Here is an 11123-nt window from a genome sequence, read left to right as displayed (position 1 = left end):
ATGGGATGTACTGTGGGTTTTTAGCTCTGTACAGACAAAGGATGGATACAGTCCCTCATGGAGGGATTTTCTGGGCTGAGATGAAGCACATCTGAGGTTAGACATGCCCAACCAAGTTCAGTGTGGTACATCTGGTACATCCCCCCGTCTGTGCCCAGCACAGAGGAACAGGGAGCAGCACTCCTCTCTGTCCAGCTGAGGCAGTGTGAGGCCAGAGGCAGGCAAACAAGGGCTTTTTGTATTTGCATGACTTGCTGCTTTACTAAAAGTAAATGCAAAATCACTCAAAGAGTGTTTACAAGCAGGTGAGGGAGATCTGAAGAGTACAAAGACAGTCTACTAAAAGTGCTTTATGATTAAAGCCTATTTCCCCCTGGTCTTTGCTGGTGCTTCAGCTCAGTGAACATGAGTGGGGGCAAGGAGACTCTCAGACCAGAAGAGAAAGAATTTTTTACTGAACTGCTTCTGTTCCTGGAACAATTTAAGGCTGCAATCCTAAAGGTCAAAAATATTGTGAGAAACTGGAATTGATGCCACCAAAAAAAAAATACTTTTTACTAGATTCTTCTAAAAATCCCTAACCATTAAGGGATAGAGAAGTGTCCCCACACTCTATCCCAGAGAAAAGAAACAGTGAGAAAATCTGTTGGTTGAGTAAAAGTTTAATAGATAAAAGGGGAAAAAATGAAAACCAAACCACGAAAAACAAGCAAGGAAAAAGCAATCACTACCAGTCAGTTGACAGTCCCCAAACAACAGACCCCTGCAACATCCCCCTTCCCCAACCCCAGTTTTTATTACTGAGCATGATCTTGTACAGCACAGACTGTCTCTGAGGTCAGCTGCCCCAGCTGTGCCCCCTCCTGCCCCCTGCCCACAGCCAGCCCCTCACTGGGTGTTGGAGCGAGGAGCAGAGAAAGCCTTGGTAGTGTGCAAGCACTGCTGAGCACAGCAGGTCAGCAACACTGTTTTAGTTACAAATCCAAAGCATGGGACTGCATAGGATACTATCAAGAAAATTAACGCCATCACAAGTGGGATGCAGTAGATCAGGATAACTTTTTTTATTTTAATTTGGTTTAAAAAGCAGCTGGGACCTCGTCCTGTATTTTGTGCATCTGTGGAATGGTGCAGCAATTCCATAGTGGTGATAGGTTCAGAGGAGCAGCCACCAGGAATGTCTGGTTGAGTAGCTGGGTGACTGAAGTAAATGGTGTGAATGCCTTCCTCAGACCACAGGCCTCCCTCTCCCTGACCTGCTTTAGAGGTAGGTGGGGACAAGGAACCAAGGAGACAAAAATAAGACCATGACCAGACCAGAACAGCCCTAAGGTTACACATTGCTCAGAAACTGTATGAGGTGTGAGGAGTACATTAGTACACAGCAATGACTAATTCACCCAGAGTCTGACAGATAGGTACAATATTTTGCTTGTAGTTTACCTAGAGGAAACAAGACAACAAAAATTTCTGAAGAATTACAGACAAATACCTTAAATATAAGATTACTTGATAATATTGATAAGGGATAATTCACATTGTTTATTTGGTATTTTTTAAAATTAAGGTTGAATAATTCAAAAGCAATCAGAACATTCTGGTGATAAAGATACAAAAAAAGTAATTAATTTTTGATGATTCCCCTTTATTTGTAACAAGTACAAATAAAAACTTGTACTTGCATGAAAAAAATAAACGAGATGTACATAGTTTTGCAGTATGGTTGGTGTTTCTTTTGCATAGCTGAGGTGAAGTGACTCAGAATATCTCCAGCAACCCAAGCTTTTTGCAGCCCTAAATCATTATGAACCAATTAACACAGATGTAAAACAAAGAAAAGATGATGAATGGCTCTTACTTCATGTAATGTGCAAAAACAAGAGCCAAAGAAAGCTGAAATGTGACTCTGGTTGAACTTAGGTAGTTCTTTCAAGCACATTTTTTAATTAGAACTTTAGGGAACTTAATGGGTAAGCGCCTGGAATAAACCACACTTCTCAGTGGTTCTCTTCTGTCTTCAGCCCTCCCTCCTGCTGCAGTAAAAACAGTAACTTGGGGAGAAGTTCCAGAATCTTGGGAAGAGAGAAAATGCCAGGGCAGGAAAGAGAGAAAGTGCAAGAAAGAAGGGGTCTGGTGTTGAAGCCATTCTCCAGAACAAAGTGAGTCCTGAGTTCTGGATGGTGCTCCTAAACAAAGATTGGGACTCAAGGTTGCTTATTATAAATAAAATATCATGGTATAATGTGGGCAGAATGTACATGGAATATTATGTACATTACACAGGATGTATTTCAGTGTATTTTTAGAGGACAGAGTTTTTATTTATATTTTGCATTTGGTGGAATGCAACACTCTGATCTATGACAAACAAGCTGTGCAACGGGGAGGGAGAGCAGGGGGAAAAGGAGGGAGGAGAGAATTTAACAGAAATAACTCCACTTAGTGTTTGACTGAGGGATGTAATGAAATCTGTTTGCTGTGCTAGCTGTCTCCAGATTGGGCTGTAATTACACCACAGAAGGAAGAAAGGTAGCTGAGTCTCAATCTAGATCATTTATGTAAACTCAGCCTTCTTGTCAATGGCATTCTCAGATTGCACGAGTGCAAACCACAAAAATCATCTCCTATGAACAAAACAGAGACGGTCTCAAATTGCAGGCTTCTGATACACCTTATAAGCCGTCTGTAATTGGACTTGAAACTCCAACACACTGAGGTTCAAAACTTCTCCAGTATTTTCTGCATTTTATTCAGGGCAGTGACTACTCACAGAGGAGCATTCCTGCTTCCTTTTTGCCAAAGGCTGATGTCTAGCCTTACAAATTAACATTTATCTGGCTTAAATTAACACAAGTGTCACAAACATAGGAAATTCTTTTGTGTAAGACTCTGTTGAAACAAACTGCTGGATCTGAGGGAGGGATATTCCCTCCCCCAGAAGAGTTGGAAAAACCTCATTCTTTGACCCAGAGCAACATTTTACATAGGCACAGTATAAACTCCAGGCACTCAGTTCCCTTAACAGAGCCAAATTAATATTTGATTAAATATTTTAAAGCTCCTACTTACCATGCTTGACACATTTTCTCAGCAAGTTTCTCAAATACAGAACTCATTAGGCACAGGGTAATTTTACATTTGAATACATAAAAAGAGTGTGAGGAGATGTAACTGCGTGCAGACAGAGAGGGATTTTCTCCCATTAATCCCCCAAACTGCCCTTCCCCTTGGGTAAGGGTATGTTAATTCCCGGCTTCGGCAGCTCACTCTCTCTGGGCAGGTTTGAGCGGGTTTCTCGTGACACCTGGATCTTCACGCCCTTCCATCCATCCATCCATCCCTCCCTCTGGCAGGAAAACCACCGGCCTCCGCCCTGGCGCCGTCCCCGCTGGTGCCCAATCAATACCGCCTTATTTCCTGTCCATTTGCTGAGGTCACGGAAACGGGACTCATTAATTATTTCTACCGGTGCAGCCTCAAGTGCGCTTCTGGCACGGCAAGCGAAAACCGTCTGTGACCTTTTTTCTTTCCTCTGCCGAATTTTGCCGGTGGCGGCGGCAGCGAGGGCGCGTTCCCCGGCCGGGACGGGATGAGGGGATCGGAGGCGTGAGGCGGCACCGGTGTCCCCGCCGGGTCGCTTCCACCTGCGGGGCAGCAGGTCAGGGAAACCTGGTCACGGCGCAGACGATGTTGGCCAAGGCGTCCCTGGCCTCCGAGGGAGGGAATCGCTCCAGGGCTGCCAGCGCTCTGTTTCCGTGGCAGCGGCAGAGGTCGATGGCAGAAGTCACACCTTTGCCAGCCTTGATCGCTTCCTGCAGCTGTTGGAAAACACAGGCACATCGGTGTGGGGGGGGTTTCGGCCGTGCACAATTACCTCCGCGAGCACAGGGCTTCTACCGCCTCTTCCCGAGGTAAAGGCAAAGCCAAAGCCATCACACAGAGCCCTTAAATCCTCTCAGCTGCTCTGTTTAGCTCCCTACCGCAGCGAAACTGTGTGTAACGTAAACTACACCACCCGTTACTTCAGCACATGAAAGATGCTGGCTCTCCAAAGGGCACGCTTAAACTAAAAAAAAAAAAAAAAAAATTAAACTTTTAAATATCTGAACATTTGATACCTCAGCCAGTGCTTGAGAGCTTTTGTTCAGAACTGGCAAACCAGCCATTTGCTCACACTCCTGTTTTCTGCAGTGAAAATCTGCATTTTGTGAACACCCATTCCATCCCCTGCTTTCAGAAACCAGCATAGGACGACACAGGTGGAATGACTGTATTTTGTAATAGGGGTTTCTATTTATAGATCATGTGATTACATTGCTCATAGTGGACAAAAGCAAATTTTGTCAGTAAAATGTGGTAAACTATCATACTGTACTCATGCAAAGTCCATCTTATCAATAAGGCCAGGGAATTTGACAAAGGCTTGGCGATACACCATAGGAGAAAGAAAATACTTTCACGGAATAACTGACATCTCATAGCAAGTTGCTGGAAAGATCTGGCACCTAAAATCTTGGGTAAATGATGGGTTAAATTTCCTCTGAAATAATACAGACAAAATTGACAAAATAAAGCATGTTATTTTACCCATACCTGAACTTAGCAGAACTCTAAACAGCTTTTATTAAAGGCTTTTTTTATTTTTAATTAGTATTTTCTTTTTGAACAGCATCAGGAGACTGTCATGAAACACTATTACATTTTCTACTCTAAAATACAGGTGTTCCCAGACCAACTCCAGCCTGATGCCTCATCCAAGAGCCTGGGAACAAAGGCGAGGTGGATCTTTGGGATTTGATTTTTCCAAAAGCATTACAGCATTTCATGATCTTTAACATGCCCTACACAGCTTTCACAACTGTCTAACATCATTGCACCAGCTTTTTTTAAAAAAAGACTTTTCTTGGATACAGGTACCTACAGTAACAAACTATACAGGGTTTCCTAAGTCATGTTTTTCATCAATGTTTTCACAGCTCAGTGCCCAAATTATTTTAAAAAATACATGACTATGACCTTACCTATCCAGTTTAAATAATATACATATATATATATATACATATATACCTATCTTAAAAAAAATCCTAGATATGACCAAATTGTAAGTCACCCATTTTCTATACATACTTGCATTCATACAGAATGATTGATGCTTCTTATCTGAAAGTGGATTCATTATCTGTATTTAAAGATGAAATTAGCTGAAAGCATATTACAGCACTTGAGTGTTCAAGTCCCAGTTCATAAAAATTTTATTCTCCTCTTCAGTTGGAATCTTCCTGCACTGTGTGCTGGAAAGGAACTTGCCCTGAGGCATAAATGCATCACACAGCTAATTCAACATGTCTTCTAATGAGTGGGAATCAGCCATATTTCCAGGGCTCTGCAGCAAAGGTGAGGATAGGTGAGATGAGGTGCTCTAGCAGCGTGCAAAGGTGTCCCTTCCTCTTCTCTGAGGCACAACCTTGTGGGACAGTAGAACCCCACACATCTTGAAGCAAACTCTGCTGATTTGCTAAAGCTTATTACAAAGGATTAGCATAACTTCTAGTACTCATGGAAGTATACACTGAGATGTAAACAGGAAAGAAAATAGCTCCTAGAAAGTGTTCAAATTGGTGAAAAGCCAGAGAAGCTTAGCTTAGGCATATATATGCTCACATATATGTACCATGACTGAGTTGAAAGAGCAGAGCCTGGAAAGGGGGAGAATCCTAACACAAGGACACAATCCCTTTACACGCCTGTCTTGTGCAAGCCCTCAGACACATGCACTGCTTTGAAGCCAATACAATCACAAAGCTCGTGTCAAACTATAGGCAGAGGAATCACTACACAAAAATCAGAATAATCCGCTGTTGAGTGTTTCCCAGCAAAGTTCAAGGAACCTCAAAATGGAAAATACCTGCTTACATGGACAGCTTTTCAGTTAGAGATCCTCCCTCGTAACCATTCATAGGCCTCAAAACGTACCTGGTTTGTATTCCCTTTGCAGAAGCAGCTGGTCAGCTCAAAGAAGCATAGATAGAGGCAAAGCAGTCTGAACTAACCAGACTACACACTAGGTCTATCTCAGCAGGGGTTGTAAAAGGGAAAAAAGAAGTACAAATATGGCTTTTTGTAGTGGGAAAGTTCTAAAAGAAATACAGGAACTAACTCTGACAAACCAGGCTTCAGCAGCTCTGCTGTATGCAAAAGTCCCCTAATTTAAGATTTTAGTTGTACTCTTGGTTATATTACAGTTATGTTTTCAGACTGTCTCTCAGATTTTGAGCTTCAATAATTTTATGTAATGAACTTTACAAACTAAGGACACAAGAAAAAAAATTAATGTATCCAGTATAGATGCATTATTTTTAAATCTGGATAGGAGCAGCTGATTTTTACAGCAAATGAACAGAAAAGCAGAATTTACTGCTTTGATTTTTTGCTTTATAAACTTTATTTAAGCTGCCTCATTGATTTCTTCTAAATATAAGAATCTGCTCTTTTAGTCTCCACTTATATGGCATATTTAATTTTGTGCGTATTTCCACTTGTAGGAACAATTTAATTCACACAACCTTCTTCAAAATGATATTCAGTAATTAAAACTGAATACAAGTCAAAACACAGATTGCTTAGCTACACTTTTCTCCATTTGAACTGCTAGATATGCTGGAATACTGTATTTTTGCTTTTAAGCTTTTGTTCAGACCATTGGCATTAAAGCCTTACTTCATTCCAGAAGTGCCAAGACTCTGAAAAAATCACCAACTGGGTTTTGGTTATTTAAATTCAGCTTAAAGAATAGTCTTGCAATAGCACAGCCAAGCTGAGGCTCAGATGAGATGTGATCTCCTCCACCACGTATCTGCACTGTTCTGCAATCTGTGCCCTTGCAGATACTCAGAACTTAACTGAGCAAACCCACACTGGCTCTGCTTTGAGCGAGAGGCTGGACCAGACATCCCCCAGAGATCCCTTCCAGCTTCCAGTACTGTATGATTCTGTGAAGAGACTTCAAAGTACCATGTTTCTCAGTCTGTTTGTTTTAAAAGAGCAAAGAGAGGGCTTCTCATCCACACCACAAAAGTGAAGGATTTGCCTTTCAGACCAAGTGCTCTGGATTGCTGCTGGACAGAACAGCTGGTCTGAGGGCAGCAAGAGGTCAGAGAGGAATGCTAGGAACTGCTGGATTTTGGAGACTGAAGAACTAAAGGAGTCAAAAACTAAGCAGGTGTTCAAGTACAAAGTCAACTAATTTCAAATATTCTCTGCTGAGACATTTCTGCTTCAAGAGCCAAAGGAAAGAAGATTCCTTTCACACAGTGCTATCTGTAGGGAGCAACAAATCGGGAGCAGGATGGGGAGGGGTGGGAAGACTCACTGAATACGTGGTGAATATTTTGGCTCTAATAGACTTTATATGCAAAGGGAGAAAGACAGCACTGAAATTCCTGATTTTTTTTTCTTAGTCCAACCTAGGATTCATTATTTCCGATTATTAATTATTTCCGATTAATTATTTCAGTGGCAAAATCTCAAAAGTAACTTCAGATATTTTTGTTGTTGTTTTAAAAGGATGATCCTAAACCAGATAATTTGTTATCTACTGAAATCTTTGAATATCACACATTCTCTCTGATCCTGAAGCAAGCTAAAACATTTTACATTTCTGAAGCACACAGTACTTGCTGAAAAAAAAAGAAACCCCAAAACCTAAATTGATCTGTGGCTGAGTGACAGAATAATGCTCAAAATGCCTGCAGTGTTCTGCACTGGCTTTCCTAAATTTGTTTTCCCTTTTGTGGGAGCAGCACGCTTAATAAGCACTGGTGTTTTAGACCGCTGAAATGTTAACCTTAAAAAAGTATCAACATATTTCATAGGTAGTAGATCAATTTTGTCAAATTTTTTCTTTGTTTTCTAAAGAAGTACTTTGGAATGTTTCAGCATCCATTCTTGCAGCTGGACATAGGGTTGAGCTCTTCCTTCTCAAAAATACACTGCACAATCATTTATTTGCATCACTTCATAGCATAGATATAAATTTATTTTTAAAAAAATCTTTTGTTTGCTATATGCAGCATGATATGCCAGCTGAAACCGGGGCAGTATTTATCAAATATTTCCTGAGAAACTGTTCTGTACAAAAGGTAAAGAAATGCATCTTCAAAGGGCCCAAATGGTCTGCAAAAGCCCCCATTAATAAAGTAGAATTTCTTTTCTTTATTCATCTGACAAATAGAAAAAAATTCTTTTTACTTCAAACTGAAAACCACACTACATATAGGATGAGACCAAATGTGGGGAGGGTCAACCCCAACAGGAGAGGAAAGATGGCCTGTTTACAGGGAACATTGCTGTTACACACGCCCTTAAAATACTCTGTCAAAAAAAGTACAAGCCATCCCGAGACACTGATTGATTGTACACATTCTTTATTATTTTGGAAGGGACACCAAAGCCTTTCTATGTCTTTCACAATGAACTTAACAAGACCCACCAGTTTTTAAATCTAAACAATGGTGGTTGTGAAGACTCTTCACCCAAAAGCATAATTTTCTTAAATTCCCCTAATATAAACAGTGTTTGTTAATTGTCATCTTAGCACACACAAGCAATCAACTTAATATTTATGTTAAAACAAATTATTTGCTTTAATGAAACAAAAGTTATGCTGGATTTATACCCCAAAGAAGTGGGAAAATACCCACTGATTACAAAGATGCAACTGATTGTTGGTACTGGATGTGCACCTTGATAATTCAGATATTAATTCCAAAAAATAAGAAAATTGCTTTATCTGAATCACATTGGATGCTTTTGAAATACTACTAACACATCTGAAAAGCCCCATTGACTGACTATGCTGTGTTTTTTATTATATGTAACAAAAGGAGCTAATGGCAGTGGTTGCTCCAAAACAAACACGACAAATCTTCATGCAAAACCAAGAGGGTCATAAGCATCTACACACAGCAACGCTCTGTTTTTAACCCTTTGCTGCATGTCAGGAGCAAGAGGGTGAGCAGCCTGTGGCCTACAGTCCCACGATGACTGCTTGGCGTGCTAACAAAGCCATGGGATGACTGTGCCTTACCCCATGGGGCAGTAGACCCGCAGCCTGCACCTCTGGCTGGCACCTCTGGCTGGCACTGTGTCATTGTTATTTATTAGCAGCATGGCAGCAGGCTACCACTGAGAAACCTCCTTGTAGCCAAATGTGACCTTTCCCATTTTTCTTCTCTTTCCCACCATCTGGGAAGTCAAGACTTCAGTGCCATGCAGTGTATGAACAGCTGGATCTGCCCCATCCTGACTCACGCGTTCCAGCACGATACAAACTCAGCTCCTGGTGTTGATGTAATATTTCATACACAAACCAAGAAAGTATGTCATAGCATGCCATGCCAGACTATGCCATACTTTCCAAGCCAGTATGGATGAAAGGCCTCTATAACAGACAGCAGAGCAAATGGACAGGGATACAAAAAAAAAAAAAAAGTTTTGCTACATCCTCTCTCACTTGACTTAATTTAGCTTTTCTGAATATTGCATTTAGAAAAGTGACAAATCATTGCATAGCACAGTAATTGGCTGCAAAATACAAGATTTATTTCTTTATTTAGTATTATAATTTTTCTAGAGCCTTGGCCAGAAAACAAGAATTACTCCTAGCTTACTCATTTCTGCTACTAGTTGGGCCTTTGTTACACTCCTTTAACAAGTCTGTATGATGCCAAGCATTAAGGCCTCAGCTTTAGCAGAGAGATTTTAATCAGTATTATCAAGTGGTAACAATTACATTGAGAATCTCAGTTGTTGTTTGAAAATTACACAGCTTATCTTGCACACAAGGTATGCGTAACATAGATAAAAGCTTTTTGATTTTAAGAAGTCTGAGATTTTTGCCACATACAAATGAGGGGGACAGGAAAGTTGCTGTTTCTTTCAATTACATGAAATTTGTCCCTTACTTTCTCTTTTGTTATCTGAGAAACACCACAAAAAAAAAAAAACAGCTGAAACAATTTTTTCACCTCTTTCAGAGACTTTCAAACACCACAACGATGGATCAATAATTTGCCTGGATGCAGTGTGATAGCATAGGAAAAAACAGAGTGAGAATCAAACCCTCAGATACTAATGTGAGAAAACATATATTCAGAACATAGACAATATAAAAAAATCTTTCTAATAAAAAGATTCAACAAACCTGGGATGAAAAATCCCTAAAAACTTTGCAAAATATAGTGACTTTATTGACCTGGTAGTCTCAGACTTAATCAAATTAATAGAAAGCTTTTCACATTTGTGTCAGAGACCTCACCAAACTTGCTAGTATGATGCAGGTATTTTTTGTCAGTGAAAAAAATCAGGGGTTCCATTTTAATATAACATGCATCAAAAGAACAATTCAGAATTCTTAAGCAGTCTCAAACTTGAAATAAAACCTTCACTTTTTAAGAAGGCATGTTAAATGTATGGATCTCAATTTCTCAAATTTACTTTCATTATTTTAATTGAAAGTGCAGCAAGCAAGGTAAAACTTTCTTAAGTAGGCTAACAACTTTTGTATACACATATTTATGAGTTTAACTAAAGGAATAATATTTTTATCTCAATTAAGTGGCACACTGAAGTTCATAATAAAAACTAAGAGAAGAAAAATAATCAAAATTTTCAAAAGTTCTACAGCTAGTTTTGGTGATCTTTGCTTTTACAAAACTAAAGAGGAGATATTTTGAAGGCTCAAAGAGACACAAGCTCCAAGATTTGATCACAAATATTAAAGTAACTGTATCAAATGAATAGAAAGATAAGAAGGGACTGTGATGCTGAGAAGAAAAGACTGAGAAAGGTGCAAAGCACTGCCTGTGGTGATGGAAGAAGAAAGACAACCCAGCAATAAGCAAAAAAAAAAATACTGGTTTGTACAGCACATCATGCCCTTTGTGTGCATGTGCTGGTCAAGTCATTCTGCTGGAGACAGCGTCAGGTTCCTGAGTTCATTTAGCATAGATATTACTAATGACCACTTTTACTTTAAACCAACTAACACAGAAAAGAGGGACATGATAGCCTAGGCTTTTGCAACTGACCTCTTAAAAAAAAAAAAAACAAACTAGAAGTTGTTT

General features: G+C 39.9%; 1 protein-coding gene across 6 annotated transcripts in view; it reads right to left on the bottom strand.

The window, feature by feature from the left end:
• Positions 1-644: 644 nt before the first annotated feature.
• PDSS2 (decaprenyl diphosphate synthase subunit 2) overlaps positions 645-11123 on the bottom strand; it is a 128482-nt gene continuing 118003 nt past the window's right edge. For 2 of the 6 annotated variants that reach the window (XM_026792199.2, XM_005485076.4), the window contains one exon: positions 645-3818. In XM_026792199.2, the coding sequence (XP_026648000.1) occupies positions 3660-3818 (159 nt within the window). In that variant the 3' untranslated portion in view covers positions 645-3659. The other 4 variants (XM_026792198.2, XM_026792196.2, XM_074538002.1 and 1 more) reach the window with 4 other exon arrangements.

This window comes from Zonotrichia albicollis, chromosome 3, assembly GCF_047830755.1.
Source record: "Zonotrichia albicollis isolate bZonAlb1 chromosome 3, bZonAlb1.hap1, whole genome shotgun sequence".
NCBI lineage: Eukaryota > Metazoa > Chordata > Aves > Passeriformes > Passerellidae > Zonotrichia > Zonotrichia albicollis.
This window is presented reverse-complemented; position numbering and strand designations above follow the sequence as displayed.